General features: G+C 40.3%; 1 protein-coding gene across 3 annotated transcripts; it reads right to left on the bottom strand.

Annotated features, from left to right (window-relative positions):
- Positions 1 to 982: 982 nt before the first annotated feature.
- IL16 (interleukin 16) lies at positions 983 to 27,227 on the bottom strand. Of its 3 annotated transcripts, none has more exons than XM_054272775.1 (20): positions 26,901 to 27,227; positions 19,136 to 19,272; positions 18,337 to 18,469; positions 16,762 to 16,855; positions 16,169 to 16,311; positions 14,275 to 14,385; positions 13,780 to 13,894; positions 13,504 to 13,577; positions 13,197 to 13,413; positions 12,030 to 12,147; positions 10,751 to 10,883; positions 9,921 to 10,008; positions 8,739 to 9,217; positions 6,971 to 7,112; positions 4,708 to 5,776; positions 4,028 to 4,211; positions 3,733 to 3,834; positions 2,804 to 3,056; positions 1,800 to 1,925; positions 983 to 1,551 (listed from the first exon to the last, which is right to left on the bottom strand). In XM_054272775.1, the coding sequence occupies exons 1-20, from the start codon at positions 27,210 to 27,212 to the stop codon at positions 1,358 to 1,360; spliced, it is 4,224 nt and encodes a 1,407-aa protein (XP_054128750.1). In that variant the 5' UTR covers positions 27,213 to 27,227; the 3' UTR covers positions 983 to 1,357. The 3 variants fall into 3 exon arrangements, with proteins under 3 accessions (XP_054128750.1, XP_054128752.1, XP_054128751.1); XM_054272777.1 differs by having other exon boundaries at positions 13,197 to 13,410; XM_054272776.1 differs by having other exon boundaries at positions 6,971 to 7,109; positions 13,197 to 13,410; positions 18,361 to 18,469.
- Between the last annotated feature and the right edge of the window lie 413 nt (positions 27,228 to 27,640).

The following is a 27,640-nucleotide window of genomic DNA, read 5'->3' as shown; positions in this document are numbered from 1 at the left end:
GGGAAAGAGAGCTCAGCTGAGTAAGTGTGGGGACAGATGGCTTGTCAAGAATGTTTTTTCAAGGATTAATGTACAGTTGTCTTGTGAGAAAAGGCCACAGCAAGTTCAATGCCTGGATTTAATTAATAACCTGCCTGTTCTCCTTCCCTTTCTCTTAACTGCTGTTTTTAAGGCATTGTTTTAAGTGTATGGAAGACAGCTCCTGAGCTCCTTAACTTCTTCCTGGTGAAATTAGGTAACCAAAGAAGAGTACAGAAAATTCCCATCTCCAGGAAGGTGAGCAGCCAAGGACAGTAACCAAATCAGCCATCTGGCTCTCAGCTGGGGAGTCACCACTTCCATCCTGCCCTTGCATCTCTCTCTCTCTCCCTTTAATGAAGCAGGTCAAAGACCAAGTGTGTGCATGAGACCATCTTGCCATAGGTACCTCTGCTGCTGGCAGTATTCCATACAGTGCATATAGGAAGCAGTGTCTGAAGCATGGATTTGTCTCAGAGTTATTTAGCCTTTCCAGAGTAAACATCTCAGTTCAGAAGTACTTGGATTCACAATTACTCCTGCTGGTACTTTCCCTTGCAAAATGAACACAGACATTTAAAAGAAAAAAGTATTGTTGCAAGGTAAGATTTTGTTCTGAATGGCCTTGTTATTCTCCTGCTGTAGTCCTCTTGAGACCTCTGGCCAGAGGAAGGTTAGGAAAACTTCCACTACATTACCCTCATCTTCCTGCCTCCCCCTTGGAATACCATGAGAACTCCTTTCCACCCTGTGTTTGCCTGCTGCAGTTGAGATGGCTCTGTCAGCTGCTAGTAGAAAGTCACTTTTACAGGTTTTGGCTGTCCTGAATGTTCTCTGTTTTTCATAGGAAAGCTGGAATTTTCTAGGGAATGTTTTGACACACAGAATTGCAACCCCTTTCTCTGCCCTACCCATTCTCTAAGTGTTTAGTTGTAGGCTCAGACACATTTCTTGTTGCTGGGAAGGTAAGGTAGGGAACAGGCCTTGGAGAGTAGCACTGAAAATTCAGCACAGGATTTGCTTCTGATACTCATTGAGTTAATAGCTTAAAATAGGAGAGTACTATAGCTATGAAGGATTTTATTACAACCACTATATTATTAACAAAGTCATTATTTTATAATTATACACTTTGTAACATCTGTTTCTGAAGGTTGAAATAAGAATCATGCCTGTTTCCTGCACGTTTTAGTTAATCCCAGACAGCTTTCTCTGTAACTGGCAGTAAGCTCCAGCGTACTCCTCGTGGGTGCTTTCTGAGTATCTTGCTGAGGCAGCCAAGTGCCTGCAAGTAATAAAATCCTTTGTTTGAATATTGGCAGTAGTCTAATCCCTCCTCTTACAAAGTTTTGGATGACTTGCTGGTAACAGAGCTGTGATTCTTCCTCTTGATGATGGCTGTGATGGGCCCATCAGGTAATGCCTTGATTGCATTCCACGCCTCAAAACGAGTGAGTCCTTGCATGGCAGTTGTGTGCACTTGTAGGAGCTCATCACCAGGCTGAACAGGGCTGCTCTGCTCCAGTGCAGTCCCTGGGGACAGAAAATGAATTCCCTTTAATTCTTTCTGTGGCGGAAATTTTAATGGATCTTTCACTTACTAGTGAGTGGATCACCAGCATGTTTGCTAAAAACCACCTGGTCCCAGCAGGCAACAAATTATTGGCACTGAACAATATAATGCTGCATTTGAGAAAATAACATTTCCACAGTTATAAATCAGCAGTCAGTTATGAACCCCACAAGGCTGCATGAGTTGGGAACATGTTAAGTGTGTTTACCTTTAAATATCCTGTTGATGATGATGGGTTTATCTCCCTGAATAGAGCCTTTCCCTCCTTCCAGACTGAATCCTAAACCAGCAGATGTTTTTTCTAGAGTTACAGTGCAGATTGTATCCCCAGTGGCTGGAAACAAATGGAAAGTTACCACATGGACAGCACACAGTCTAAAAAGCTCAAACATCTGTTACAAGAAATTAACTTTTGGATTGTTTGCAAAGGTTCTATAAACTGCCAAATGAAAGAGAAAACTAAAGCTTTTAGTTTCTCATTATGTCATTTTAAGGCCCTCTGGGAAGCTGGAGAAAAAAAGTTATGTTTGAATAATATGGGAGAATGGAAATTTGAGATATTTACTAGAATTATAAAAATCTGTTAAATGAACAAAATCTAAGGGAAATATTTGACTTCATATTAGTTAGGAAGTTGTTATTGACTACCAGGCTGCTAATTTGCAGTATGGAAATAAAGCTACAGATCTCCAGTTCATGCTGTAGAAAAAAAACCAAAACCAAATCAAAACAAAACTATTCTGAAAGTGAAATATTCTGCAAAACTCTGACCTTGCTGTGTTTCAGATGTAGCCACCTGCTATGTCAAACAATAGCATATTGTTTGTTCAAACTGAAATTCTCTTTCATGGAGAACAAGTCATGTAACAATATTAGAATAAAGAATCACTGTTCACTGAGTTGTCATTATACCTTCAATTAGATGGTGTGCTACAATAGCCATCTTTGTACATCTCCAGAAATACACATAGAGAATCATGCTTGAGTTGTTTTAGGAGTTCTTTTATTTTAGAAATCCATTAATTCTTTCCCTTTTCAGTAAAGTTATTTCAAATATTTCAATGTATATTTCAGAATGCTTTATTAGTTGTTCTGTCTTTAATCAGGTTTCACAGATTTATACAGCCACTGCTGTTTTATGAACACCTGGATTTCAGGTGATGAGTAAACACTTATCAAGAGGGGGCTGCAAGATAATACCTCTAAACTTACCAGACTCTTGTGAGACATCACTTGCTACTGATGATGTACTAGAGCTGATTGAAGCATTGAGATTTTTTTCTCCATCTTTGGGTTTTCTGGTGACAACAACAGCTTGTCTGGCTTGCCGGGCCTGTCGCATGATTGCTGAGGCATCACCGTGAGTTGCACCTTTCAGACACTTCCCATTAATGGAGAGTACTTCATCTCCTTTCTGAATGGTTCCTTCCTGACAGGCCAGGCCATTGGGAAATACTTTGTGAACCTATTGAAGAGTCCAGTCACCACACACACACAGAAGGGAAAAGAGGACATCACTAAATCCCTTAGTTAACACTACACCATGTGCATTTTTCATTCTTTGCCAGGAATAAGTTGCTTCTATCACATTTCAGGATGGAGGATGAATAAATTTGCACTGAGAAGCTTTCCTGTGCACATCCCTCCTCAAGCAGCCAGGGCAGCAGTTTGGCCCTGGTACCAGATGGCTAAAGCTGTGCTACCTGTGCTATGTACCTTGCATATTCTACTTCCTGACCCTCTTGCTGCTCGTGAGAGGAAGGAGGTGTGAGACTTATCTCTAACTTCCAGACCCCTGATATGTTTTACCCACCTCATTTTTCCAGACCATCCTGCATGGTCTTCTATAAGCATGTGAGTAAGGTGTTGGTTATTTCCTGCTGAAGGCTGTGTGTTCTGCCTCAGCTTTCAGAGCTGCTGAGGAGGAGGCACCCAAGGAAGCAGGACACTGCTACCAGACACCTGGAGAGGCAGCTCTGTGCAGAAGGAACCTGTTTTCACTCACTATGGTCCTTCCAACCCTATCAATACAGCTGCCTGCTTTGATTATCTAAAAGCCAAAACCTGTAGTAGAAAACCAGTAAGGTATGTATTTTTAGATAGAGCATTGTTTTGAGAGTATTTTTTAAGATGCTACTTACTGTTACCACTTTGTTTTCTAGATCAATGCCCCCTGCCACGCTGAATCCAAGCCCAGTATCTTCTTCTTTATGCAGAACTGTAACATGAATATCATCAAGTTCCTAGGCAGAGAAAGGAATAAAGTCAAGAACTTCCCAGAAGATATGTCACAATGATTAGAAAGTCTGTTTTGCATTTTTTAATGAGACTTAGTGGCATAAGCATAATATTAAGTTGCAAAGTTAACCAGACACATTCATTCTACAGCTTTCTGAAAATCATGCATGAAAAAAGAAAAAAAAAATGCAGGTTTACCTTTAAGGTTTCTTCATCTAGGGCTTTGACTTCCTCTATAAGCTTTGCCAGCTCCTCAGGGGAAAGCAGAGAAATGACTGACTGCCCCAACACACCGGATGCTTGAGGTGAGCCCTGTTCCTGTTTGTCTTCCTCCTTCCCTTTGTCTGCCAGGCTCACTGTGTATTCTCTCAGCTCTGAGAGGCTATCCCATTGTGACAAGAGCAAAAAAGAAACATTGAGCTATGAGAGAATATACCCACTAAAGTAAAGGGCAATTTTGGATAAGTCATCTTTTCATCTTATTAGCATGTAATTCAGGTGGTAACTCCCACAACTATTATAAATACAGGCAAATGGAAATTAATCGTGTTCACTTAAAGGAAGTACAATCCATTGCATAAAAGAATGAGAAAAATTTCATGGCCTCAGGCAAATGCACTTAATCTGCCTTACCGTGGAGATAGTAGAAATAATGCTCCTTAAATAGCAGGATGTTTGAAATGTCCATGTATGGATATAATACAAATCAAAAACAAGATTAACAGTCATGAGTCATTTAACCTTCGTGCTCTAAAAAGTTCTTAACTTAGTCTGTGCTTTACTTTTGTGTGTTGCTACCTTAGAACTTTAATCTGTCAGTGAATCAGTGCAGCTGCTCATCAGTGACCTGTAAATGTGTTTTAAATGTGGTATCTTACTTTAGGGAAAAGCCAGTGTCCAGGTGATGGTTCTCACTCGCAGCTGAGGTGGAAGGCCCATCCTCCTCCATGGAGGACTGAGACACTGTGTCCAGAGTTTCCCATGCACTGTTTCCAGAAGAGGCTGGGGACTGAGGAAGGCAAAGCAATGATTTCATTAAAGCAGATGACACCTGGCTGCTGATGGAATAGATTTTGCTACACTTCTCATCAAATGGCTTCATTATCTCACAAGCCTGGGCAGCAGTGAGAGGGAAGCTCCGTGACCTCAGGCTGTGTGCTTTTGCTACTGACACAAGATGGGAGTTTACAGCCCCTGCAGTGAGGAGACTTGATGAACATTCAGTGCTGCTTTTCTCTGAGCTGCTTTTCTCTGGCCTGTCAATGCTCTCCCTGCGAGAGGAAGATCTATCCAGGCTCTTTGTAGCCACAGGTGGCTGTTGGTGGCTGTTTTCACAATGTGGGTGGAAGGGTTGGTTTGAACAGGCTGGAGCTGCCCCTGCTGCAGGGCGAGAAGGTTCTTTCTGCACCGATGGTTTTAGGCTCAGCCTTCGGGGGGTTTTTTCAGGTGACTGTGGAGCACTCAAGGATTCAAATGAGCTTATTCTTTGTTTTATTGATGATCCTCCAGGAGACACACGTGAGAAGATGGATTGCTGTTTTTTGCTGGAAACACTGTCCTGGTTGGGAGGACTTTGATCTGCCTGTGGTTTTAGATCTGAATTTGTTTTCCTCAATCCTTTCAGACTTTGGCGGAACCAGGTGGGCTTTGGTGCAACAGGAGGACCCTTTTTCACACTGTCATTTTCATCTGACTTCAGCACTTTGGAACCCTCCGATTCTGATTTCTTCAGAACTGTCTCTGAGCTGCTTCGATTTTGATTCTCCTTTTTTTTGTCTGTGCCATGTTGCAAATCTAAGTGGACGTTGTTTTCACTCATGGTGGGATTAAATAAGCTTTTTATGCAGTCAGAAATTTTAACCCAGGGGTCTTCTGTTGTATCAAGACTATAATCTACCCGTGCTTGTCTTTTAAGTACAGGCCTTTGTATTGATGAAAGTGGATTCCCTGTAATAAAAAGACATGGATTATAAACAACCATCCGTCCACTTCTCGCTGCATCATTATTGATTCATTAACCTTGAATTTCATTCAAGCCTCTGATCAATTTTTTTGAAGTTTCTAAAAAATTTAAACATTTAAAAATTCATAATTCTTGATCCATACGTTCTTAATTCAGACACTGAAATTAACTGCAAAACAGGCTCTTGCACACTTAAATACGAGATTGTTTTTTTAGAGGGTTTACAAATACTGACATTCTGGGGTGCTGAAATCTTGATACAGGATGTAACAGCTAAAATAGAAAGTTAAAATTGCAATGTTTTTTGCAGCCTAGAGAAAAAGCTGGTGTTACAGTAGATTCTTTTAAAAAACATTTATTTCCTACATTTATAAGTATATCCTATTCTATAAAGACTATCATGGGAAGATCTTCTATATTTATGCTTCCTCAAATTTCTAATTCTAATATGGGAATATTTTTTACTTCAGAAAGCAATTAAGCCTTTTAATGTTAGACATGGTGGAGCTGAATGGCAGCAAAGTTCTGTTTGTGCATCTGCACAGGTGCTGTTTTCTGCTTCAGTGTGAACTTTTTTTAAGGTAACAGTTTTACTTTTTTTAATTATCTGAGCCATAACTTACAGAATTACATAAGTCTGTATGTTGTAAGAGACCTCTTGAGATTGTCTTGTTCCCTTAACAGTAAGTTTCCTTAATTCTAACTAGCACAGCAGAAAAGTAACTTATCAGTGGTTTGTACCATTGCAACACTAGGGTCTTGAAATTGTGCATAAAAATATCCTTTAGAAATGCTAAGACTAAGCTTTAATGTGAGATGTTCAGAATAACTAAGCAATTTCATCTGAAGCAATACAGAAATACTGTACTTGTCCATTAACATTTTTTACAATAAATCACCTCTTATGCTGCTTTTGATCTAGATTATCTTTTTACAAAGATTAATGATTTTTAAAAATTACAATAAATCATCTCTTATGCTGATTTTGATCTACTTTCCTTTTCTTTACAGAGATTAATCAATAATTTGAAATTTCATCTGTTCATCCCAAAATTTAGAGATGTGGTTTGAAGACTATATTTAAAGAGAAAGTGAAGTCAGCTCAATACCCATTTTGGAATCCAAACTAAATACTATATATTTAGCTGGGGGAAACAAGTTAATTGAATTAAACATACCTAATTTTTCTTTTCTTTCTTGATCTCTGACCCCTGGAGCAGCAGCTGTGTGCTCCTTATCACATGCAGTAGGAGAAGTGGTGAAGACACTGTGGGTTACATGGGTTTGATGTCCCTCTAGCATTGCTTCTCCAACTTCCTGCTGAACAAACAGGAAAGAGAAGTGTGTCAGAATGCAACTATGCAAACCACACTATATATGAATCTGAAAAAATATTTGAATCTGCGAAAAAAACTAGAAGCCCTATTTAAAATTGTGGTATGCAGGTCTCAGACTGAGTAATACAAAATTTGTGGGGGATAAGGGTTAAAAAAAATTTAAAGCACTAATAAAACCTTTTCTTAATGATCTGAAATACATTCTGACCAGAAACTTTCTGACTTGGGTATATACAGATATAAAGACAATCTTAATAGAGGAAGTTGTCTTCCTGAACAGATCTTGATTTTTCATGGATTTTATTGATCTTAAGATTTAGGCTTTTCTCACCTAGAATGACTAAGTACGAAGAGTAAGAAGTTGCAGGGAGTGGTAAGTTCAACAAGTACTTATTGCCCTTAATTTTCCTTCTGAAAGTTGATTTTCTAGCAGTGATTTCTACTTAGGGGATGCTAAAAATGACCTTACCTAAGAAGCTTAGCTGAAGTTTTCTTAGATATTAACATTATATGTGGACTTCAGTTTGCTCTGTATAATTTTGTATTGATCTTTGCAGCTTGGGAATGGTTGGGGGGGGCAGTTTGTGGGTTTTGTGTTTGGTTTGGTTATTTGGTGTTTTGTTTTAGTTTTTTCTGTGATTTTTTTTTTTGTATTTTTCCTTTGCATTGCATTGAGAGCAGTTCATTTCTACTCCCATATTACTAAACCTGAAGAAAAGAAGTTTCAGTTTCAAACAAACCACAATTTTGTTTCAACATGCAGATCTCACAATCCTGCATGCTCATGTAAAAGTGAAACACACTCTGTTGCCCTAGATAAGAGAAGGAACTGAAATTTAGTAATATACAAATGTACACTGTTTTTAAATACTGTAGCTCATCAACAAAGATGTATATGCACCACAATTTAAATGGTTTTATTTAATACCTCCTGGTTTCAAGAAATGTATCTGAGCCCAAGATTCCCTGCTGCACATAATGTTAGTGCTTTCTTCCAATAAAAATCCACTACTGAAACAAAGAAATTATTGTTTCATGACTACTTCCATAAATGATATAACTCTGTGACACAGGTAGTTGTGGTGAGCCTCACCAAGCTGGCATCAGAGACTGTGTAAACCCCTCCAGGCCCAGCCTAGGGCAAAACCCTGGCAGCAGAGCATGCTTGATTACCACCAATGGCACATGCTTGTGAGGAGAGGCAGGGACTCAGATTCATTCTTGCAGCTGCTCTCACTGGGATTTTAACTCAGATACCTTAGTATGAAGATTTTCTTCAGACAATTCTCTGCCTTCTGACCTTACTTTGAACATTCTGCGCTATACTGGCTTCACTAAGATACACACCTTATTTTCAAAACAGAAGAGCCTCATTCTCACATGTATATATATTTTCTCTTTCTTTCCTAATCTTCTTCCTGCTGCCATGCAAAGCCACTTTGCTTTCTCTTTCTTTCCTACTCTTCTTCTTGCTGCCATGCAATGCCACTTTGCTTTCTCTTTCTTTCCTACTCTTCTTCTTGCTCCCATGCAAAGCCACTTTGCCTTCCTCCTTCCCCTGCCTCACAAATACGCAGACACAAGCAAAATGTTGTAAATTTTACTTTACCTGCACACTTGCAGAAGGTGATGCAGCCACTTCTGATGCAAGCTTTTCTTTTCTGTCTGCATTACCCTGGTCATCACATGTGCAGTCCTGCTTGAAGTATTTCCTTGGTGGAGGTTTGGGCTTTGATGATTTAGGTTTTCTAACGAGGATCTCTGATGACTTCTTAGTGTTTTGCAAGGCTCGACCAGTTTCACTACAGGTGGGAGGGGAATTCCTCCCTGAATTACTGGCAGAGAATGAGTAGAGCAGTCCAGGCTGCTGGGTGATTGGTACATCTATGCTGTGTACCCTTGCTGTCAGGTCTGTGAGCTGGTGCACAGCAGCAGCAGGGGCACAGGAGGCCCGGGGGGTGCAGCTGCTGTCGCTGCTGGAGCGGGTCATGAGCCGCTGAGCCCTGCGGCTGCAGCAGCCCGTGCTCCTGTCCGTGTGCTTCTCACAGGGCTGCCTCCCGTGCCAGCTCAGCTCCAGCCTCTTAGCACCTGCACCAGGAACATGGACAAATGTCTGCTCAGTACAGGCAGAGTGCTCGCTTCTGATTCAGCTGATGAAATCTGCCCCTAAGTATCATCCTCCGTGCATGCGAAGGTGTGATTTATGCAATGAAGGCTTGTAGGGTGAAGAGTCAACAGCCAAGTTCCTGAACAACCAAATAATATTTTCCCTATATATAGATATGTCAGCACTATCATTTTACTGATGCTGACTGTTACCTGTTGGTTCTTTAGAAGACACTCAAAGGAGTATCATTACTGGAAGAGCTTATCATAACTGAGCTGGGCAAATACCTCAAGCCATGACTGCATTTCCTCACAAAAAAAGGAATTAACAAGGTTTACTCCTAGGACATCACCTTCATAGTTCTTTGTTGTCATAGTTCTGTCACCTACAGACAGTGGTTTGAAGAGCTCTAAGCAGGGCTTGTGAATTAGAGAGGATAAGCAACTGTGAGAGGAAGTTTGCACAAGAAATTTTTGTTGGTAATCAGACAGACTTGGTCTGTTCTCATCACTCTGGTAATGTATCATGGAGACATGTTAGGAGGGCTGTCCTGTAAGGTTTCCTCCTCTTTCTTTCTGCTTTGGGTCACTTGACTGTTTTTAAGGATTGTAATACAGTGTGTACTCATCCTTGACATCTTTTAAGTCAAAATTACCATGTCTGGGAATGCATGTATTCCCTTACCTTCAGTACTCCATTGATGTCTCTCCTTTCCAAACCTGTTGCTTTCCACAGCTTGTGCAACAGCTTCTTTTAGCTGTTGTTCAGACACCTAGGAAATATGATGTCATTTTACTCTCATGAGGTGAATTAATTGCACACCATTATATTTGTATATATCCTAGTAATATGAAATATATCTATGGATATGCTCTTTTTAGTGGCTGTTTAGGTAAAATGGGACCTTTCAAAGATAAACATTCTTTTGCAGATTTCACTAGAAGTGGAGTCCTAGATTCACCAGTATAAGGTAACTCAATACAGCATAGTTTATGTAACAATTTAAACTTAATAATAATTTCTACAGTATTTGGTGTTAGGAAGCATTTTGTTGAAAAACCTTGCAGGAATAAAACATTATACTGCAATATCAATTTAATTATAAATATTGGCAGAGAAAGACCTAAATTTTAGTTTAAATTTAAAGACAGTGTGTAAATATTTTTTTTTCCTTGGGGAGGTATGTTCCTTCTTTCAAATTATTTACTTATTATTGTCAATTCTTTCTTACATAAGAATTATGTTTTGGGCTATTCTTTAAATGCTATTTCTGTAGCTTCCTTATTCAGTGCATGGAAACTCATGTAAGACTGTCACCAGTGATCTTCAAATCTTAAATGATTCTACTTAAGAGAGTGCATATCTCAGGTTTTTTTGTGTGTGCAGGGATGATCATAAAGTGATAAGCATCTTTGTAGTCAACATTTTTCCACCTGTGTTAGATCAGCATTTCCTCCATCTTAGTTCTCAATATGTGCTATATTGAAATTCAGAAAGAATACAGACTGTGCTACCTGTGGTTCAGGGTGTCTGCTAACAATGATTTGTACTGCACCAGGATCGCAATGGCTCAGCACAGCATAAACTTCATTAAGGGTTGTATTTTGTACTGAAGTTTCATTAATTTCAAGAATTTCATCTCCACACCTAGAGAGATATTAAAAAAAAAAAAGAGAGAATGTGAAGAAAGATTTTTCTCCTGACCTCATCTTACTCATGTGAAAATATAAAAAAAGCAAATTCATAAGGTTGACCTAATTAATTTTCTTACAGATTAAATCTGTCTTTCTGTCCTGTTACAGAAAATGGAATGGGAATGAGTTGAATGTCAAGGGGTTTTGATCTGCCATGTTGCATGCAACTTCTGAGCTTTCTGCGTGTTCAGCTGTGCACACTTGGTGTTCTTTCTGCTGTCTGCAGCTCAGCTGTGGCTTCCACCCACACCTTCCTTTCCAGTTAACACTTCACTTCTCATGTCTTTATATTATGTTAGTGCTATTTAAGGTCAGAAACGATGTTATCTTTCTGCTACATAGGTGAATAACCTGTTAAAAGAAAAATTCCAATGACAAACTATCAAAATCTGCTAAACTGGATCTTTATAGATGAAATCAAAATTTGGCTCATATGGAAACTGAGATTGCCTTGCTCTGCTCTAGTTCTCACACACATTAGGAGCCTGACTGAAGGCACTGATTTGCATCATACAAATATTCAAATCATTTAAGACTACAGTCTTTCAGCTAAAGTATTAGAGAGGAGGATTACAGAACACCTAAACTTAAATCAAAAATACTTCACTGAAACTGCTGTGGTCAGTTCAATTCTCAATATGTTCAACACTACTAGTTGATCAAAAATCTCTGAAAGTGAATTTCTACACTCTCACTAAAGCTCATTTCAGCAAATCTGTTTTTCTGTTGGGCAAGAAGTGATAGAATTTGAGGAGCTAGTATCAGGAAAAAAATTGAGCGCTCAAACAAGCCAAGTTATGTGATGTGTTTAGGTATTTCCAAATACTTTCTCGTTTGTAGATCTCCTCCAGTAGTTTGTCTGATACCTTCAAAGTTAGCACAGCTTAGACAAGAGGAAGAGATTTCACTGGGTTGCTGTATTTCTGGAAATCCCATATATCCTGAAGACATGCTCCAACCCTGAGAATAGCACATGTGCTTTAAACCCCAAATTCCCAGAAATCAGTATTTCTTCCTACTCAAATAGGTCAAAAACAAACCCATAAAACAGATCAATGAGAAATTTGTAGCATAAGACAGCCAGCCTTTCTCATCCTACCTGAGTCTCCCATCCATATGTGCCACTGAGCCTGGTGAGAGGGTGTGAATAAAGATCCCTGAAATACACTGGAAGTAAGGGATGCTACATAGCCCAATTCCAAGGCCAACACCTGGCTCTGAAAGGATCAATAATAATTAAAAAAACTCCATAAGAAACAGTCAAAGCAAAGCAAACCATTGAAGAATCTTCTAAAAATTAATTAAATTTAATTCTTTTTTCTGCACAAACCAGAACCAAAGCCTTGTCTTCATGAGTGTTCCACATTCAGTATTTGTTGCTGCTTCCACTGCATTTTTCTATACCTTTCTATTGTTTTATTGTGGGCTTGTTATGGGGGCTTTTGTCCCCCTCATGATTAAAATGTAACAGACAATATGGAATGCAGTTTTATTTTGCAAAATACCTGTCATTATAGAAGAATTCAAATGAATTTACAAGGAGAGAGAATAGAAAAAAAATTAGGAGCTAAAATTAACAGGGAAGAAAAGCTAAAATTAAGGATATATGGCTACTGTTAGCTATATAATTTCAGCCTTCTTTCTGTTTTATGTAATACAGATGAAGACTTCTGTGAGTTTACCCTCTTGCTCTGGACAATCACTGATGTCAGATCCCATCCTGTGTGTTTGGTAAGTCACTGGTACCTCATAGAGGCTTTGCTTTGTTTGTTGCTCTGATGTTCCCATATTTAAAAGTTTATTTCATTGTGCCAGTAGTTGTTTATAAAAACAAGATGATGACAGTTAGAGAGGAGGTGAAAGAACTACAAGAAGATGTAGATACTTATTTTATTTGGTTTTAAGCCTTTTCAAGAGTGAAATTAACTTCTTGCATAATTATGGGTAAGCGTTGCACAGTCTGCTTAATAAGAGGCATTTTTTGGCAAGAGCTTTACTCTTTCAAGTGAAGGATATGAATGTGACTCTAATGCTTGAGAGCAAAAACTCCTCAATGATTGGCTCTTGAGGACAGATGGAGTTCAAAATCCTGTTGTTGATAGATACTTGTTAGCACTGACAGGCACCAAGATCTAATTTAGTGTATTAAAAAAACTTGGTTCAGGAAAAGAATCAGGTTTGTGAGGGAAGACATTCACAGAGCAAATGAACAGTGGTCTGTCAGTCAGTGCTTTGTTGGCAGTGCTCAGTTAATGTCAGCACTCACCTTTGTTTAGGGTAACTTCCATTATGACCCTGTCATTGGGCTTTGTAGGATTTAAGGAGAATGCTCCATTTTCTGAGCTGAAAGAGCTGTTTTCCTTGGTTATGCATGTACTGGAGCTCAGTGACTGACACAGGAGGGGTGACTGACAGCTGGAAGCAGAATGAGGTGTGCTGAAGCTTGTCCTGACTGTAAGTGTCAGAAGACCCTTTTTGGCCTGCTGGAAAGAACAGACAGTGAGTGAATGGGTTGAGCTCACACGCACATTGTGTCTAAAACCAGAGGTTGTTCTGGAGGGAGAATACATAACCTTAAATTTCTGCAAAGCATCATAATGTGTTAATCCATGCATGGATTCTCCATTCAGTTCCAGGATTTCATCACCTTTTTCAAAAGAGAAAATTTATATTACTATTACTGTATTGTGCAATAAGTTACATGATAAAATACATGCACTCCAAAAGACTCTTGCAAATGCAAAAATGGATGCAGGTGTAAAAGTCACTTAGGGCTCATTTCAGCTTCAATCTGTCTTTCAGTCATTTTTTTGGGAAGTGGGAAAAGGGAGAGAAGAGATATTTCCCACCTTCTTGTAGCCTCCCATCAGCAGCAGCTGCTCCACCAGGAAAGATGGTTTTGACATAGATGCCTATTGGTCCATAAATGCTGTCTTTACCACCAACAATACTGAAGCCCAAACCCTAATTTGTGAAAGGAAAAGTGTGTGAGAACCCATGTTCAGTTTTCATAACAGTTCCTTTGCAGTTCCTTCTGCATTACCTACATGGGCAGTATTGTCAGTGGGTTAGTATAACACATGAAAAAATAGTCAATCACATTCCTGTAGTAAGTGTAAATGGGAATTTCAGCAGAATCCTCTCATGTTTTGCTTTTTGTTTTTTCCAATCAATTAATCCACATTGCATGCACATAGCAAGGTGTCTAAATTATTTTTTAAATTTTTTCTTGGATATGAACTGGCAGCCCAAAAGTAGCAACCTGTAGTCACTTCTCTGCACATTGCAGATCACATTTGTGACATGAAGTAAAACTCACAGTAAATCAACAGAGCCAGTCTTACCTTCCCTTGTCCTTTCATCAATACAATGTTTGAAATTACTGAAGCCTGTGAGCCACAGGATATGTGCACAAGTTGTGCTGTACTTAGGGATCTAGATGGCCTCGAAATTGCCTGTGAACATTAAAAAAAAAAAAAACAACAAAACCCACCATTTTCTTTTATGCGTAAACAGAAATTCTTGAACATACATTGCAGCAACTTGCTTATTTGAAATTTTCTTCCTTATAATTGATCGTACTAAAAATTCTTTAAAAAAATCCTTGTAATTTTCATAATGTATTTGTTATTCAGAAAATCTCTGCTCACTGAATTTTTCCTGTAGGGACTAAATCGGAGAAAAATTAGAATGTTGGTCCTTCAAGTGGCACAATGGTGTAGAAAGATATATTTGTGCTCTGGCTTGAGTCCCCATGCCAAAACCCCATTTGTGGTCATTAGGGAATATAAACAAGTATTATAATTTTTGCTTTCAAGAACTGAACTAGAATCAAGACATTCAAAATCTTTCCTTCATCTTGTGACTAAAAACTTTATCTTGGCACATACCAAACCTGTTTTCAGCATTTTCCCCAAAATATGAATTTCTGCTGGATTTCCTAAATTCAGCCTCTGAGATTTGTCCCATTTTAATAAACTTTTAATGAAATATTTAGTGAAATATTTAATGAAAACCTCCTATTTCAACACGCAATTGGGTATTACAAGATAATTTAAGCACTGACAGAAGTCATTACCCAAAGCTAGCTACGCATGAAGTTCAGCAGGGTCAGAGTTAATTGCACTCATTACACATCTGAGAGAGTTCAACACTTTTTTTTTCTTTTTTTTTATGCAGCAAAGTGAAACTAGCAGGTGTTGAAGAGTGAAAAATTGGCCAAAATTATGGCTTCTGCATATGTGAGAATCTCAATTTTGACATGAAAACCGGCTTATCTATTCAATATGTGATTTGGAATGGGACTAAGAGGTGAACAGGTATGCAACACCAAAACCACACTCTCCAGAATGCATTCCTCTGTCAGACCAGTATGACTGTTTATTCTGGTATGAGTCTTCTGAATCTGAAACAGGAAATTTTCAAATTTCCTTTGTTTCTGTGTGAGAAGGTGTATTTTTTATTTCTGTTTGTGATGGGTAGCAATACCCAAAGCCAGGATGCTGCCAAGGAGCCTCGTCAAATGGGAGCCATGCAGGAGCTTTGAGGAGAAGGAAAGCCAGTGAATCCCTGAGGACCTGTCTGTGCACTCAGGTGTGGTTTGGTTGGGTTTGTGCTCTGGTTTGCAACCTCCTTATTCCTGTTAAACCCTTGTGTCCCTCAGGGTTGGTGATGGGCCAGGAGAAGGCAGGGAGGGAGGTGGGAGCTGAATGTGAGGAGCTTTGCCTCCATCTCCTTCTCCACATCTGAGTCTGGGGACCATAAATACTTGAAACATTTCCCAACATCTCATGGATCAGTTGGCATCTATCTGGAGAGCACCTGAGCCAGTCTCCAGCCTCCTTTAACAGGTGTTTAAATCTGTCTTTTTCAGTGGGGCCATGGTCAGTCCATACCCGCCTTTGGTGATGACCGGGCCATCTCAGGTGCCAGGGGAGACTGGTGGCACTGGAGCTCAGAGCGGGGTGGTGTAAACCACCCTTGGGAATTTAGCCACACCATAGAACCTGCTGGGCAATGGGAAGGAGAACATGCAGAAATGGGGGTTTGCTGGCATGGAGCCTTTCCTTCTCTTCCACTCCTCAGAGAGGAGATGTTGGGGGCAGAAAGGAGGCAGAGTGACCGTCGCCTCAGCAGGGCCTGTGGGGCAGGGGGATCTGGCAGGATGTGCCACGGTCATGTAGAGAGCCCTGTTGGGGACAGCACCGTGTGTTCCTCAGGTGTCTCTGTGGCACTCACCGGGGCTCTCCCTGCAGGGCAGTCCAGCTGCTGTGACAGCGATTTTCGGCCAGCGTGGAGGCCGTGGGGCGGGCGCTCCCTGAGGGGCCCAGCTCTGCGTGGTGCCGGGCCCTCCACAGCCCCGGCCCAGAGCGGGCTTGCACCTGAGGGTGGGCAGAGAGCCCGGTTACTGCACAAGGCTTGGGCAAACAGCACAGGCATGTTAGGCAAATGTTACCCAGAAATGGTTTTCCCATTGTAAATCTCGTTTTGAAGGGATTGATGTTTTCAGTTGTCACTTTGGCAACAGTAATTAATATTAAATATAGTGAAAAGCATGCATCCCCTACCAAAAATGTGTTGGCCTGTTTAGAATACATAATTAAAAAAAAGCCCCAAACCATAAAATGAAACCTTATGCACTAAACCAGAATGCAGGATATTCTGAATACAGCAGCTGATGATTTTATGTATCAGCAATTCTTGGCTAAGGATCCCAGGATAAATTTGGACAATGCTCAACATTTCTTTTAGCACCATAGCACCATCACCCAATGGGGTGATCTGCACCCCTTGAGTATTGCAAGAAAACAGATTATTTCTCTGCAACTTACTGGTGGAGTTACTGCGAGTCCGCTGGCATGCAGCCTTACCGTGCAGAAAACCATTCTGTATTTCCAAAGGCCTGTCCTTACGTGTTGGTGTTTCCTAAAACAAACAAACAAAACCCCAACAAACAAAAGCCATGGCTATGCAAGAAATTTCCAAAGTGATCTATTCTTAAAAAACCAAATTTCTTCTAATTTGGCTTGCACAGATTTCAGCCTGAATCTAAAAAAAACATGGAGCAAAATTCATTATTTAAAATAAATAGCAGGATAAAGGGGAATGAAGCTCAAAAGTTTGCTATAAAAATGATTACAACAAAGTGATAAGATAGAAAGAGATTCAGGTCCTTAGATAAAATGAACAGAAAATTAATTGGACCCCCCCAGTTGGTCCAGACAGATGAATAGCTTGATGGATGGGTAAGAAATAGCCATGCTTATCTAATTTCTGGAGGTAGCTCATACTTTTTAATATGAGCTACCCTTCCTTACATATCTTAGGGAAGTGTTAAATTCAAGAGAAAAATTCCTAATCCCATCTATGCAATGGTGGATAGGTGTCTAACTTGTGATTCAGATGGATGTTTTTCAGTAAAAATACAATCTGAGCATTCAAAAACCTCTGAGGACTAAGTTCAAGAGCTTTCAAAAAAATCAGTACCTTCCAGTTGGAATCTCCTGTTGCTTTTGAAAATGTGGCCCCTAATTCTAGCATTTAAAAACTAGCTTTCTAAATACAGGCTTTTAGAGCTGTTGGAAAATAACTACATAATCACATCTGAACAACAGTTGATCTTAGGAATAATTTTTGAGTTGTTCCTGCTAGTCCTGATTCTGATCCTGTTTCTGTGACACAATTATTTTGATCCTGAGGGAATCCCAGTTAAAGGAATAACATTATTTACTACAGACACCATATGGAAACTGATATAAATGAAACAATATGCCAAATTTTTGCTCAGTGTTATTCTGCAGGAGCTGAGACAGGAGCAGTGTCAGAGCATTCAGGAGTTCTGTTGGAGATACAAGGCCTATGGAATGCTAATTTTCCTCTTGGACAGCAGGTGGGGGTATTGCCAAGTAGCAAAATCCTACTCGGGCTTTTCCCTTAGGGAACTCCTCAGAATTAGAAACACGGAGAAGATCCTTAAAGATGAATTTTGGAAATGATTTTGCAATGTTTCTCTTGCCAAGCTAGCTGGCTGAAAAGTCTTTGCTATTAACTATGGATCCTAGATTCACAGAACTATTTGTTACAGGGCCTGCTCTCTGGCTTCTCTGGGATTTATGGATCTTCCCTAAAATCCAGTTCTGCCTTTCTTCTAAATGGAAAATTAACATTGGCAAGCTGTGTGTTTCTAAAGAAGGGTTTGAACAGCCCTTGCTAGAGTTTCCCAGAGCCTTGGCTTCCCCACAGCCTCTGTTTATCTGGGAAAAAGCTGTGCTGAAAGACACCCGAGTCTGACCACAGGAGGTTTCGGGTTTTGTCATGAAAGGCAAAACCATCTTCAAATGTCTGATGAGAAAATTCCCTCCTCTCTAAAGTAAATGTCCCATCACCCCACAGTTGCTCATGCTTACTTTGTGAGCCATCATGATGTTCACCAGCTGTGTTGGTGGGGAAATGAGAGACTCAGCCTCCTTTCTGGGCAGGTCTTTCAGTGATTGTTCATTTAGTGCTAACAGTTCATCCCTTGGGCTCAGGCAACCATCCCTTAAAGGAAAAAAAGAATAATTTGTATATAATTTCACAAAGAATAATATGCCCCTGTTCCATGTGCTACCTGTCTCACCATCTGAGGAGTCAGTGCAGTTCTGCCTCTGCCTTGACCTGTGCTGCCATGAGGTGCCTGGGTTTGTGATACCCCCATCCCCTGCTAGGATTTTCCCCAGTTGCTTCTCTCTTCTGCCTAGTCCTGGTGATCACTGGCTGCCTGGTGATCACACAGCTGACATTCAGGCAAGACATTCCTCCCTTCTTGCTGTCTTGCACTGAAAAATTGATCAAAGACTACATTTACTTCCTGTCATATTGGCTCACATTGCTTTCCAGTGGCCTTGTGGGACTGATGCCAGCCTACACTGCCCTTTAACAAGGAATCACCATTTGAAAACCTGATGTTATGTACGCTTTCTCTTCTTCCAGGTTTCATTTCTTGGTGTAATTGAGCAGCATAGATCCCTGAGTGGTCACAGTTTTATTTTTCTACAATCTTGACCTGTGTCCCCAACTGGAAGCAATGTAAGGAATGATTCCCAGACACCATTTCTTTTCTCTGGAACTGAGCTCAAGGCATAGCTTGTCACAAAAAGCTGGTTGTGCAAACTCAGTGCAAACAAATGTCTCTATAATAACTTGCTAACTCCTCATGTACTGTACCTGTTTGCTGGGCCCTCAGCAGGCACATGGCTGCCTGTTAATCCTTTCCAGAAAGATGCACATCTCGGGCTCCTGGAGAGCTTCATTCCCAAGCTGCTGCTCCCTGATGTTGAGCACAGCCTGCAGATACAGCTGTCCTGATCCAGAAGATAAAAGTTTGCATGAGCAAAAATGTACTTAAACTGTTAAAAGTTACTTACACTTATTCTGAATCTTTTTAAGAAAGGCTTAGAACCAGGTTGCCTCCCAGGAGAACAGGAACCTTTAACACTGTCCATTTGAGAAAAAACAATGGTGTTATAGAGTGAGTGTTTTACAGAAGTTATTTTCCTTAGGACTTCAGTGGCTTCTGGCTACAAGAGGGAAGAATTACAATACAGTGTCCCTTTGCATGAGGGGAAGAGAACAAATAACAGACTTTTCATAGTAACTGGGTAGACTTTGCCTATGCTAACTATTGTAAGAATAGACAGGGAGGAAAATATACACATGCCAGAAAATTAAATGCTCTGGAAAACAGAAGAGGTCAGAATGGAAAATAAGTAAAATAAGTGTATACAAAACACTAGAAGCTCCACCCCTGCTGCTGACTTGTTAAGTGGGGGCAGGGGACCAGAGAGGTCTGCAGCAGTGGAAAATTTTTTGTCCACTCCAGACTGGTTGAAATTGCTGTAGTCTGCATTGCATCTGGAGGACTAATTGTAAGCACATCTTTAATGCAGTTATGAATCATTAACACAGGGCCATTCAGAAGGAGAAGTAGTGCTTTGAGACATATATGGAAAGCAAAGAATGGAGCAACTAAGCACATGAAGCACAACACATTTGACTAGGAACTACACTCCTGTGGCACAAATGTGAACACCTAGAAATTTTAAAGAGACGAGGAAAGCCGGAAAGTTAGCACACAGTTTATTTTCCATTTGCTTAGTATTTCTCCTGATTGAAGAGAATCATTAATTTCTCCCTTATTCTGCTCCCAGCTGAACCCACCTCCTCTGCCCTCGCCAGCCTCTCCATACTCCACAAAGTGAAGAGGGCTCTCAGTGTATCCTGGATCCAGGCTTGTTCCCAAGAGATTTGTGTGACTGAGGTATAGATTTCTGAAGGGGAGGCAAATTTCATATGTTAGGACAGGCCACAAAACATAACAGTGGTCAACTGTCTGTGCTGCTCCCAGGGCCCCTGGTCAAAGTGCATAAACTTTTTCCAGTAATCTGTAGTCCTCTGAGAGCACAAGGAAAGCTGTGTAGCCACTTTCACCATCAGTAGGGCTTCATTTCCTCCCTAGGCAGAGCTCATCCAGCCCTGAGGATGAGAATCATTGTGCTGCTTCACCAAAAATCAATAGGTATTGCATCATTCCTAAGTGACAGCAAACACAAAATGCAAATTACAGCAATGTCAATAAAGGTTATTATCTTTCAGGCTGACTGCCGAAGCCTGGCTCCCATTCTGAAACCTGCCAGAGTGAATCTAAGGCTGTGAATGAATGAAATACTTAACTTGGGGCCCTGGGCTGAGTTCAGTAGGTAATGGATAAGGGCTATACTTGTATTGACTGACTCGTTAACTCTGTGGGTTTGCTTGCATTCCAGATTGTCTGCCTTTGATGAGGAGTGTCTGAATTTCACGAAGCCTTTTTTGTTCCTGAAGAATTTTTCTGGTGAGTAATATGTTGGTAAGGATATAAGCATGGACAGAGTTCTATCTTAAACCAGTTGGCTTGAACTGTAATATTAGTTTTGGAGCTTTTATATTTACTTTTCACCCAAGATAAATATCTTGGGAAATGCTTACTTGAAATCAGGATTACATTATGTTCTTTTTTTTTCATGATCTTATGGCAGTTCTTTGAAGTCTTCAGCATGGTAACAAAATAAAGATTAACATTCTGATGCCTTAAAATTTGAGATCTTGAGTAGCAAAAAATGTGAGTTCCTTTTCTGTTTGTTTGCACTGTCCTTTATTTCAGGCATGATTATGACATTAGAAGTCAGATTCTGCATACATGGAGCATCCACTGAAACTCACAGGTTTTTCAATAAGGCGATGTGCTTGTTGTAAAACATGAGAGATGTAAGATAGATATTAAAGGCAGGAAATTATTCTGCCATTTGGCTGAGTATTTCTGAGATGTCAGCTGCTTGTGGATTGGGGCTGTTGTGAAAGAATAATGGTATTTAAAACTCAGTGTTTAAGCAAGTAATTTTCTTCCTTTTTCCTGTAGTCAGAATTCAAGTTTGGACTTGCCAGCTTCTCTTCTTAGGAATCCCTACTCTTGTGAAATGCTCCCTTGAAAGATACACATATCTTCTCACAGACACCTGTCAGACACACACAGACAACTTTGCACAGCTGTTCTCCACACTTCATTTTATTGATTTTCATAGGCCTTTTCAGACTGTTCCCAGCTCATCTCTGATAAAAGCTGAGTCCTGCCTTTCCTATAGCTTGTTCACATTATATAGCTACTGTGTTCATCCTGTTTATAAATATCCTCCTAATTAATTGTCCAAAAGTGTTGTGTCTCTGCCCAGTTTCACAGGACATCACAGAGAGCAGTGGGTTTGGCTCTGAGGCTTTTCATTGCAACACTGTGAAAGTCTTTTGGGGAAGAGATTGTATTCTGTACAATGGGACATGTGCCAGGCTGGAAATTCTGGGTTTTATTGGGACATCCATATGAAACATCACCAAATATAAACTGATATGAAGATTTTTCCAAGAACTGTGAGTTGCATGCACTTAGTCACCAGGAAAGTAGAGGTTAAATCCCTTGTACACAGCAGAAAAATCCTGGGAACAATTTTTGTTTAGATTTGTAGTCATATTACCCAGTTGGGATATATTTCAAATTAGCTTTGTGTCTCAATCATTGCTGCAATTCATTTAGGTGAATTGCTTAAAAAAATAAGTTTTTATTGGTCTATGGACATGTGGCAAATATCTGTATGTTGTCAACATCTGTATTTTTTGGGTCCTGGATATAGATCATGATATTCATATCCAAGTTGTTGCAACATGACAGAAAATTAATAAAAGCTGTTCTTCAGAAAAATAAATGTTTGACCAATTCTTGTGCGCACAGTCAATTTGCTTTGGGTTTAGTTCTTTAATATTTTTTTTCCTGTCTCTGATTATTTTATGCATAGAGATACTGCTGATGGTTCCAAGAGTTAAGACAGTATTTATTTTTACATCCTTTTCCTTTTTAAAGGATCCTTTTTTTTTGTTCTGTTTGTTTTGAAAGGGGATTTGTAGGTCTGAATACAGTGAGTACTGAAAATTTGCTAAAAAGAAGATTGTCAGATTTGAGGTGGGGGCAGGTGGATCCTAGGTCAGCCTTGTCTCATCATTATTAGAACATATATTTAAACATATATTTTCTGCCAGTGAATAAACCCTCTGCTTTTTCTTCTGTGCTGGAAGGACTCTGAGGAAACTTTTATCTTCATTGCACATTCCACTCAAAGCAAAATTTGTATTTAAACTGAGTCTGCTTGGCTGAAAGATAAAAAGTAAAGGACTTTAAGAGCCTTCTGGAATGTTACACAGGTGAGAATAGATTAACTTTTCTTGTGTTTTTTCTGGAAAAATAATTGGTACATCCCGGCCAACTCTCTCTTCCTGTTCCCATTTTTTTGTCATCCAAAATGCGAAGCTTCTGAGAATGTTTTTTATCTGCCATTTAAAAGATTCTTTTTTCCTTCATGCTTTCATTAGACATTTCTAACCCAGAGTCCCATCTCAAAACATCTAATTCCAGATGTTGTTTAGAAATAAGGGTAACCATGGCATCTGTGGAAAACTGAAAAACTTTTGTGCACTCTTAAAGTAAGACACAGTAGTTAGATTGTCTGAATTGAAATGTTATACAAGGCTAGTTCAAGTAAGGTCTTGGACTCAGTTAACCAAGTGCATGACAATGAGCTAATTGACTGCTGGTTTAAAAAAAAGGAAAAAATAAAAGGAAAAATATATCTAACAGCAGGACAATAATTTATTAAAATATTTAGCTTTTCTGGTCTTTCACAGTCTTATGACTGTGAAATGGCTGGGATTTCTGAGAGAATATGATCTTTGGGGACTTTCTTCAAGGAGAAATTTTTTTCTGCCTCAGTTCTGACAGAAAGGGCCAAAGTCTCTCTGGCATAAACTCACTCCACTGACTCTGACGTATCCTAGCCCAATGCCATGGTCTTTTAAAAGTATTTATAGTAGGTGTAATTCATTTTCCCAGCAGCATATTCCCTTTGAAACCAGTAAAATGGCAGAAGCTGGAAAGCCAGGATGATGCAGGGAGCAGGGCATGAGATCAAGCCGTGCCCTAGACTGACAGTTCAGCACAGCAGATGTTACAGAAGGAGCTTTCCCCTGCCATCTGCCATTTGGTGTGTTTTCCTGGGAGCCTCTGCTGGCCTGCATTTTGCACCACATGCTGCATTAATGGAACAGCTCCTCTCCCAGCTTGCTCTGAGGATGACCTGGTGATGGGCACCAAAGGCAAGAAGGCTGGGCAGACAGAAAGAGAGAAGTGTGAAAACTGAGGAGAACACATAAATATCTAAATAAATACAGTCTCTTCTCCTGGCTTTGCTTTTCCATCCTGCCCGTGGGCTCGTGTTTGAGACATTACAGTCTGTTGCCATAGCACTTGTCCTGGTACCAAAGGGCCAGCTAACTGGTGTTTGCATCAAGGCAAGTTAATAAAATTATATTCTGCTGATGACCAAAGGAGAAAAATTACCTTTTGCTTTTTTCCCTTTTTCAAGCAGAGAGTCAGGGACTAAAGGATAAAAGGGATGCAGAAGTTTCTAGAACTAAGTAAAGCCATGCAGTCAGGTCAGCTTAGTTCTTGCATTTATTTCATCAGAATTCAGCCCTTTTCTATTCTAGTTTATTCTAGATGAAATTTCAACCCTGCTGCCAGCCCCACTGTAGCTCTCAGCACTTCCCAGGGGTTTGGGGTGTTGGGAAGATGTAATGGAATGCTTCTTGGAGTAGTAGAAGTGCTTCTTGCAGCAGCTCTCACACTCAGCAGAGACTGCTGTTCTCTGAAGGAGCTGATATCATCTGCTCCTGCCCAGTTCTCCAACAACTGGAGTGATTTCATTCTGAGCAGGCACAGACATCTTCCACAGTGTCTGCTGTGTCCATGCTCAGGGTATCAGATACTGCTTACCTTTTCTTTGGTTTCTTTTCTTTCAGGCCATGTGAAAATTGCTGATTTTGTGAGAAGCAAACTGTGAAGGAGGTCTGCTTGTTTATACATAGACCAGCTGGCAGTCCAACATACCATACCATACCAGATCAAGCACACCTCATCTCAGAAAGTGTCTGAACAAGTGTCAGCAGGGTAACCCTGGGCCTCTAGACACAGCAAGTAACAGTCAATATAAGTGAATAGTGGGCCACAGAAGCTAAATTAATTAAAAGACAGTTCATCTGCTTTCACTGCTGGCAGAATATTAGAGGAGGAAAAAAAAATCTATTATTTAGTCCTGCAACACTGATTTGCTAATAATTTATTGCTTATGGTGTATCCCATGCAGTCAGAAGAGTATGGCTCAGAGAGGCACTTATGGTGTTCAACAGAAAAAAAGGAATTTGCATTTTGAATACTGATTGCAGAGGTTCCCCCTTACTCTGGAGAAGAAATACACAGGGAGCATTAAATCATGCAGCACTTTTAGGCATTCTTCTCTCCTTCCTTGTGACAGCAATATTAAGTTGTTCAGTTCTGTGGGAGTTATTAACACCTTCAGAGTCACGCTTAGGACTGGAGGTGCTGGAAAGGAGAAGAATAATGGAATATCCTCAAGAACACCACAGAAAGAATGGAATCAATTTCCTTGAACAAAGACAAGGATTCTTAGGCTCTGAGTCACACATCATGAATTTCTGAAGTGTCACATTTAGATGGAGGAGAGAGAATTACACTGGGACATGAAAAAATGCCTGTTTGACTTCTTAAAGAGAGAAGGCTTAAGCTTTGTAAGACGTGTGGTACAGAAGATTGTTCTGACAGGCTTGTGCTGTATGGAAGGTAGAGATCACTGCTTTCATACTCCAGGGGAAAGCCTCAGCAGCACAGGACAGGGTTGGTGTGGCTGTTACCAATGTTCATCCTACTTAGCAAGCCAAGACTTCAGAATCACTCATTGATCCGTGACTCTGAAAGGTATGGAAGATTAGCAAGTAGCATTTGAAGAGGTTTAGATTGCTATGAGAGCTCTGGAGTGGGAATTTAATGGTACTCATAGCCTACAGCAGCACTAAGCAACCCCAATGCTGCTGTGAGGGACTGAGCTGCTGACTAATCATGTCAGCATTGACACATGCTCTTCAGTGACACTGATGCTTCAGCCTAAGAGTGGATTTGTATCCTTAGCAGTTCTATTTGATATGTGAAAAGGCATTTTGGGGCTTACTCTGTTCCTCAGATCCCTGTTTTAGCTGCTTGCCAGCTATAAAAGCAAACAACCTAAACTTCCAGTCTGAGATAAGATACTGAGGAGTTGCATGGGGATATGGATCACAGCAGTAATTGGAACCCTGCACACTTGGGAGATGTGCAAGGAAATAGACTGTGGCACCTGAGTGCTTCAGCTTTTGAAAAGAAAATATGGGGAGTGCACAGAGGCCAGCTCCTTCACTCAGAGACATCAGCAGGGTGCATAAGGACTGTTTCCAAAAAGGAGGAGTTGGCATGGTTTTGCAGGGGACTGAGTGAGTTTTGGGCCTTGGCTCTTGTTTTCTGTCAGAATGCAATAGCAGGTTGGTTTGGTTTTATCTTTCTGTAGGGACTTTGTCAAGAGTGGAAACACCTTGATTCATCCTGCTGTAGTCTTTGTGGTTCTGGGCATACTGTCGTCATCATCAAGGGTAAGGGGAGATTCTGATTTTCAGTACCACTTGTGCCACTCTGTGTTTAGACATAGATGTCTAATTTTAGCCAATATATATTTTATTTTATGTAAAATAAAATAGAATATACAAAGAAAACTATTTAGGTGAAAGAATCAGTTCTTTCAGGTAAGCATGTATCTGCATAGATAAAGGCATAAGGTAATAAAGGAGGTGCCAGGATGACACTTGCAGTGAGGTCCCTTTTACACATCACAGCAACAGGTAGAGAGAAAGTGGAAAAATTAGGTTATCCTACTGGAAGAACTTTCTAAAGCTATCTAAAATATATTACTCAGACTGAAAAATTGTTCAGATTGTTTGGGTTCACATAGCTGGTTAAATATAACATTGTAATAAGAGGCTCAGACTTTTCACATCTCTAAGAAATGTGACATCTCTGGTGGTTTTAGAGCCATCACTACCTTCTCCCTGAATCAGAGGGAAAGAGCATCTGCCTACTGATTCTCCTGTTTCTGACACAGTATTAATATAATTCATGCTTGCCTGGCTTGTGAGATATCATGGTATCACACTACAAGAGCACTTTGCTACAGTGACAGGTTTATGTTTTGAGCTGAAGAGTCTCTTGCAGATAGAGCACGCCAGCTGTCCTTGTCTGAACACTGACAGTGGCCTAGAGGCACTGATTTCAGCAGGCTGTGCATCAGCAGAGTGCAACAGCACAGCAGGGAAGCCAGTATATTTTCATGCCTTTTATGCAGAGCAGGAACACTGCAGGTTCATAGGCTCTGAAAAAGCCAAGTAGAGCCCTAAGTTCCTGAGAAATAGTAATTAACCCATTTAGGAACTACTGCAGTGGGAAGCGTTACAATACCCAGCACGAGTTGCCTACCTTGGTGAGGAACTTTCTTCTCGTGTTGTTGCAGTTCTCGTTTGCTGCAGCTTTGGACTGGAGGATGCTGGTGACCACACGTGGAGGATCAGGTGGGCTGTCCTCTGCCTCTGCTGTGTATGGCAGCTGAGTTCTGGGACAGCAGTTAAAATCCTCTTGACCCCAGCTTGTAGAGCTCTCCAATGGATCAGGGTATTTCTCATCGGGACTCGACCCATCATCGCTGGTTTTGGCATTGCAGAGTATGAGGGATCTTGAAATGGAGCGAAACTTTCTTGACTTCCTGTTCCCAGCACTGTTCTTTTGATCCATCTTCAGAGAGCTGCTGCTCTTTTTCCTATCATTCTCCCATTTATGTGGCATGATACTTTCAGTAGTTTTCTCTGCTTCTGTGGTGCTAAATATCCTCCAGGAAAGGAAATATAAAAGTAAGTTGTAATATACCCTACTTTCTCCCACTTAATAACCTACGCTACTGGAAAGCCCTAATGAATAAATCGAATCAACAGAGCCTTTCAGTCTGAGAACAGCCACGTGATATCTCATGACTTGCTAATTCTGCTTCTGTGCAGAGTTCTCCTAGATCCTCCTTCACCTTTTCATTCTCTTGCCATGTTACCCAAGCAGAGTGGAGTGCTTTTAATAAATGTTTGTGATGCTGCCATTGTCTGCTTGCTTTGGGCATCTGCTGAATTTGCATGTTGAAATCCCAAATTGAAAAGGAAGATACTTTAAAAGCA

This window comes from Melozone crissalis, unplaced genomic scaffold, assembly GCF_028551555.1.
Source record: "Melozone crissalis strain CALT ecotype California unplaced genomic scaffold, PUWL_Pcris_2 ptg000014l_1, whole genome shotgun sequence".
Classification (NCBI taxonomy): domain Eukaryota; kingdom Metazoa; phylum Chordata; class Aves; order Passeriformes; family Passerellidae; genus Melozone; species Melozone crissalis.
The sequence above is the reverse complement of the archived record's forward strand: the minus strand, read 5'-3'. Positions and strand labels throughout refer to the sequence as shown.